General features: G+C 43.9%; 1 protein-coding gene across 1 annotated transcript; it reads left to right on the top strand.

Moving 5' to 3' along the window:
- Positions 1–289: 289 nt before the first annotated feature.
- Positions 290–4894, top strand: LOC105018875 (acidic leucine-rich nuclear phosphoprotein 32 family member E). The gene is made up of 6 exons (XM_010884660.5): positions 290–504; positions 1836–1985; positions 2341–2463; positions 2587–2746; positions 2832–2977; positions 3408–4894. Exons 1-6 carry the CDS (start codon positions 451–453, stop codon positions 3534–3536), a joined length of 762 nt encoding a protein of 253 aa, XP_010882962.2. The 5' UTR covers positions 290–450; the 3' UTR covers positions 3537–4894.
- Positions 4895–6186: the final 1292 nt, after the last annotated feature.

The raw sequence follows: 6186 nt of genomic DNA, 5'->3' as shown, positions 1-6186 counted from the left end.
CAACTATAGCACTGAACGTCTGACTGTGGTCAACTGTGGACAAATTGTGGATGTCTTGTGTCAACTGTCAATCCTTCATAATCGCGCCAATGACAACAAAGAGTAGGAGTATCCGAAATTTAAAAGTGGAGAATTATTCTATTCATTGGTTGGCTTGTAGTTTATTACCTGACCAATTATAAGCACCACCAAGTCAAACGAGGCGGTGTCTGTTTAATGACGCAAAAGCTGGCCAATAGTATGATGTTAAGCAGAAAGACGGAATATGTATGTTCAAGGGGGCGTGTCTTAGAAAGGGGGTTGGGTGCGAGGTAACATGGTGGTTTAGTTGTCACCTATCAGCCATTGACAGAGGAAGGTAGTAGGGACTGAGAGCTTGAGTTTTCAGCTTTTTATTTTAATTTTTTTCTCAGTTTTTGCTTGGTTTTTGCGCTTTTGTTTGTCTTCAAAATGGAGATGAAGAAGAGGATCAGTTTGGAGTTGAGAAACAAGACCCCAGCCGAGGTAGCTAAGCTATAATATTTCGTCTTTATTTATTTATTTTCGAAAGAATTTCAAGAAGGATGCACAGTCGACCATGGATGCAAAATGACGATGTTCGGTTTTATATAGAGAACTAGCTAAATAGTTGGAGAACTAACTCGGGAAAATATTGGATACTAAATCACATAGCTAACTATAAATGGCTACTACAAAAAGGATGCGATAGAAATCGATGCTGACGGAGACCAGAACCTTGATGTTGGAGGGACTTGCACTAAGCTCGCGCTGCTATATAGCAAGGGCATCAGCTTGATACATTTAGCTAGCGCAAATGGCTAGGTAGTTTCCAGCCAGTTGCTAGCAAAACTAAAGCCGGACTTTTAGCAACCCACGTAATGGCGATGTTTTGGATTAGCTAACACTATTGCTAGCAAACATGCTAGCGGGACAGTAGCCTATTTAGCTTGCAATGCTCTATCCCTCCTATACATATACGATACAGTACTTGCTAGCGACGCCTAGCCCGCCAGCTCCACGAGTTGTTTTAAAGAAAACAATAGTTGTTTGCTGTTTGCGTACCTTGAATCTGAGTAGGTTGTGTTTAGTATTTACTTGGTATATTATACAGTAGGACAACTCGCAAATACTACATTATCAATCACATGGCATTTGTAGCTGGCTAACTATATTGGGATTGCGTTTCTTCCAACCTATGCGCCCGCGTGACGTTTTGCAAGGTGGAGTTGTGCGGAATGCTGCCCGTGGTTTAGTGTGGTTAATGCATAGGTAACCGTACCTAGTTAGTTTCCTGGAGTTATTCAAACCAGTATTTGTCCATCCAACATTGCATCAGTCGATGTAGTTTTATAAGAGCGTTTAATGATGCGTTGGGCCGTCATCTTGGAGAGTATTTGAATATCACCGTGTCCATTTAATCAAGATGTTCCTTTCCAACGGCTATGTTGCTGCATCCGTTAGAAGCCACAGTAGTGGTTTTTCGTGCTTGTTGGTTACATTCACGCTACAGTAATGCATTACGCTATTCCGGCTGGTGATGGTGACAGCACACAATCTGCTGTTACCTGAAGCCGTGCTATGACAAACATTTCAAAAGCGTGAAGACCACCATAACCAGGCATTTGATTTCCTTCCCTTAAAGAAAATGATTCCTGCATATGCGTTCTTTGTCCAACAGACAAGCATTTAACGGCATTGACACATTTGATGAAAGCTGAATCCGATGTAACCTCGATTTTAAGTTTTGCCTTCTGTAAACATCCTTATTGTTATTTTATAGCAAAGTGTTATTAATAGTGCATAATTGACGTGTAACTAAAAACGTGGTTTGACAGGTGGCTGAGCTAGTGGTGGACAACTGCCGGTCAAGTGATGGAGAGGTGGAAGGTCTGTCTGATGAGTTCAAAGAACTTGAGTTCCTCAGCATGGTCAATGTGGGACTCACTTCCCTGGACAAACTACCCTCACTGCCCAAACTGCGCAAGGTGAGAGAAAACATCTGGCCTATAAGTTGCTATGAGTCATAGAGGTTATGACAATGACCATTAAAGTAATTATGATTATAATGCAGGTTGTTTAAGCCCTGAATCTTGGTCGACTTGTCAAAAAGCAATATTACGCTTTGTTTTATTTGCATTGGTAATTGGTTTATGTTAGCATTAAGGCACCTTAGGGCTTTGTGAAAGTTGGCCGAAATGCCACTGCTTAGGACTGTATTCAGTGAGTCTGTGTTCTGTTGCCCGTAGGAACTGTTCGTAGTCATGCTGTATTGGCCGTACGCTAAACGCTAGAGTGTCTTATTGCTTAATTTAGCTCGGTTTTCTCATCTGTCCCCTTCAGTTGGAGATCAGTGATAACTTGATCGTTGGCGGTCTAGACAAACTGTCTGAGAAGTGTCCCAACCTGACATACCTCAACCTGAGTGGCAACAAGATCAAGGAGCTCAGTACTGTGAAGGCTCTGGTAAGGGAAACCCCTTAAATGCCCTTAATAGACCCCAAGAAATTACAAGTTGCTGATAAGATGATGTATTTAATGAATGATGTTGTGATCACGGTTTTTACATCTTAACATTCATAATTGCAGCAGAACCTGAAGAACCTTAAGAGTCTCGACTTGTACAGCTGTGAGATCACCACGTTGGAGGACTACAGAGAGAGGGTTTTCGAGCTACTACCCCAGGTCACCTTCCTGGATGGTTATGACCAGGAGGACAATGAGGTGCCGGACTCAGAGGCTGATGATGGTGAGCGACCAACTGCGCTGTCCTGTGTCCTGTTGGGTCCTGGCCCTAGAGTGTTAACGTTAACTCTGTGTTGTCCTGCCTCCAGACGATGACGACGATGATCATGCTGCTGGTCCCACTGGAGACGGGGACGACGACGATGATGACGACGACGACGAAGACGATGAAGATGAGGGTTCTGTGGGTGAAGAAGAGGTGGGACTTGCCTATCTGATGAAGGATGGCATTCAGGTAAGCTTTAATTCCAGTGTGTGGGCAGATGACTGTCACAGGCTGTAAGGGCGACAGGAAAACACCTTTAGATCAAAGGCAGGGGAAAGCCGGCGACTGTTTTGTGATTTCTGCCAGCAAAATCAAGGCTACAGTCTTTGCTAGCAGCAGCTATTACAAAATAACTATGCATCAAGGAAACACCCCATGTCACTGGCGTTGACAGCAACGGCAGTAACCACTAGTCCCTCCTCCATCACCATGCTACGGAGAACGAGATCCAGAACCAAGCTGCAGGTTTTGGCAGTTTGTCTTTTCACTGCGTGGCAGTATTGCCCTTTGGATCCTGTTGAGATTATGTAACCCCTGGGCAAAGTAGTTTTGATTCTCCTATAATGTACTGTAAAATATCAATTATAGTTTTGATATAAATCTCATTTATGGCCCGTAGGATGAAGAAGATGATGATGACTATGTTGAGGAGGAGGAGGAAGAGGAAGATGGAGTAGGAGTCCAGGGAGAGAAACGGAAGAGAGATGCCGAAGATGAGGGAGACGACAGCGATGCCGATGATGACTAACCCTACTTTACCCCCCCCCCCACCCCCTCTCTGCTGGGAAGCAGAACCAAGCTGTAGAACAGGAAATGGATTCGGGAATTTTTGTATACCATAGATATCACTGTAGAAGCTGTGTCATTTTTTTTTGTACATGTTCCATACAAAAAGAAATTGGTTTTTGTTTGAAATCTTTCCAAAAGTAACGTCACGAACCTGGACGTGAGGTGGACTATAGTATCCAATCTAGGCATTTACCTTTAGCCGTGGCTCCCGGTTCCGTTTGCATGTAGTGGCACGTTTGGCCCATTTCAACCGAGTCTGGTTGTGGTTGTCCCCTATGCCATGTTCAAACCCAAATAGTGAAGTATCGCACCCATTATGTTAGGTGAAATTGTAGACTTGGCCTAGATGTTCGCCATCCCTGTGGCTCTTAAGGCTTGCGCTTCAGACCTTGTCGTTGAGCGCAAAGCCCCGTGTACTGTGTGGTTTTACGTGGACACCTGGCCGGCGAGACGTGTTGAGCAGTGATCCGTGCAGAAGGGAACCCTGTAGTGAGTCCTAACCCTCTCCTAGCTGTCCACCCACATCCCCTACAACACAACGTGTTCATGTGTCGTCTGGTAGAGGCGGCTGACTGTTTCCCCCAGTACTTGTTTTAGGAACCAGGATTTGATACCTTGATAGTGCGTTTGATCATGTTTTGTCGGTCGTCGATTTGCTTCTTACTCCACAGTCAAACAGCAGATTTGTAAGATTATTTTGTTACGTGTGTTGTCCTAGGGCTGCAATATCCCTCAGGGGAGATGTTGTTTTCAGGTCTCTTTTGCTACATCTCCTGATAGTCATCAAGGAAGCCCAAGTGGTCTAAGATTTTAAGATCCCATTCATATTCAGGCTACACAAAGTTAATTTTGACTCGTTTGGTGACATTATGAAGCTCAGGTGGACCCAATCTCTCAGAAGGACCTGAGTAACGGGAACGCAGTTGGTCCTGTTCTGAACCCAACTTCGTGCCCTTCACTTGGGTCGAATCCCAATCAAACCCTTTTGTTTTCATTTTGAGTTTTATGGTTTAACTGAGCAAGAATTTTTAACTTGTTTGTATGACAATATGTAAATAGATCTTGATTCATCTTTTCTGTGGTATTTGCTTGTAATTTTTGGTTTGTCTTTTTAAACATGCAATATCTCTGTCCTTTTTGTTTTGAATAAACACAAAGCACAGGTCAGGATGTAAAGATTCAGACCCTACGCTCAATATGGTTTTTATCATTTCTTTTTAATTCCACTGCTGTTGAGAGTTGTGTTTGGATTTTGTGTGCTGTAATCTTCTGAAGAGTGTTTTTTTTAATAAATAGAAAATCATTCTCTTAAATGAATTCTCATATGTAACTTCACCCGTCACTCTGGTTATTTCTATTTATAAGACTATGTGTTAACCAATTTGAAGGATCGCAGTCTTATCTGCTGATACCTAATGGATGTGACCTGCCATAGGTTTTCTGGGAAACGGTGGGTGGTAGGTAGTATTTTTAAATAGTTTCTATATATTCCACTGGGTGGGGCTGTAGCCTGTTAAAGATTAACTGAAAGACACTGCCCTGCACATTACAAGATCATCTCTGCCTTTTAACAATGAAATGTTTGTTCTTGTGTGTGTTTTTTTTTTGTTGATGGTTTGTAAAAATGTGACTTAATTTTCAACAGTTTTTTTCCCCTCAATCCGCAGTCTTTGATCAGTTTAAGGCATTCTGCCGATTTACCATTTCTGTGTTGCCGAGTAGCTTTGTACTCTGCTATTGTCATCCCTCAACCACAGCCTGATAATCATGTTCTGTGATCTCTACAGCTGTTAATATACTACAAAGCGTAGGTCATGGGGACTAATCCTGGTCTAGAGGGAGCAAAGACCAGTGTATTTAGGTGAACTGTGGCTGGCGGAGTGACAGGCAGAGCTGCTTAGCGACCCACGTAGGGCAACACACTGAACAGTTCCAGAGCGTCTGGAACACCCCAGGCAGTTCCACTCACAAATAAGATGAAAGATTTCCCTCCCTCAGCCACCCAGTGCCAAAATCCAACCGGGGGATCGCAGCTCATCCCACACTGGGAAGCATACTACAGTCACAGAAGTGTCTGTCACATCTGCAAGTAACATAGGCTGGGCTATCCCTCTCCCCTCAGTCACACTGTCCTCTCTCCCTTCCCCCCATCCACGCCCCGTCAACTGTGGACTGGGCAGAGGAGGACACAGCAGGGAGAACCAGTCTCCACAACCTGACCTGAGACGATTCCGCCCATGACTTGACCGGTGTCTGAGTCAGCCAGTACGCCGTAACGCGCCCCCTCCTTGGTCCTCCACGTTCCCTGCCTGGGGCCATACCATAGCGGAACGACAAGGCACCGAGTGCCCCATTATGGGCTCCTCTGGGGCCCTTCTACAAGGGCCAGGGGGACAGCTTCATTCACAGACATGCAGGGGTGTCCTACTGGTTGCTCATTAAAATCAATGATGCCCTGTGGACTGCTTCAAGTTGATAGTAGCAATTGAGTGTGCTGGAAACTGAAGCTATTTCTTTAATACAGGTTGTTATTAAAATCAATATATATTTTTTGTCTATATTTTCTCTGTTAACATTTCAAATATTTGTGAATGCAAATAAAAGGTATT

This window comes from Esox lucius, chromosome 20 (genome assembly GCF_011004845.1).
Source record: "Esox lucius isolate fEsoLuc1 chromosome 20, fEsoLuc1.pri, whole genome shotgun sequence".
Lineage (NCBI taxonomy): Eukaryota > Metazoa > Chordata > Actinopteri > Esociformes > Esocidae > Esox > Esox lucius.
The sequence above is the reverse complement of the archived record's forward strand: the minus strand, read 5'-3'. Positions and strand labels throughout refer to the sequence as shown.

Excerpts from the sequence above, each read along its gene's own strand:
- LOC105018875 (XM_010884660.5), top strand. The coding sequence starts at position 451 with ATGGAGATGAAGAAGAGGATCAGTTTGGAGTTGAGAAACAAGACCCCA. Across the intron at positions 2,464-2,586 it reads TCAGTACTGTGAAGGCTCTG|CAGAACCTGAAGAACCTTAA; the intron begins GTAAGGGAAACC and ends TCATAATTGCAG. Across the intron at positions 2,747-2,831 it reads GGACTCAGAGGCTGATGATG|ACGATGACGACGATGATCAT; the intron begins GTGAGCGACCAA and ends TCCTGCCTCCAG.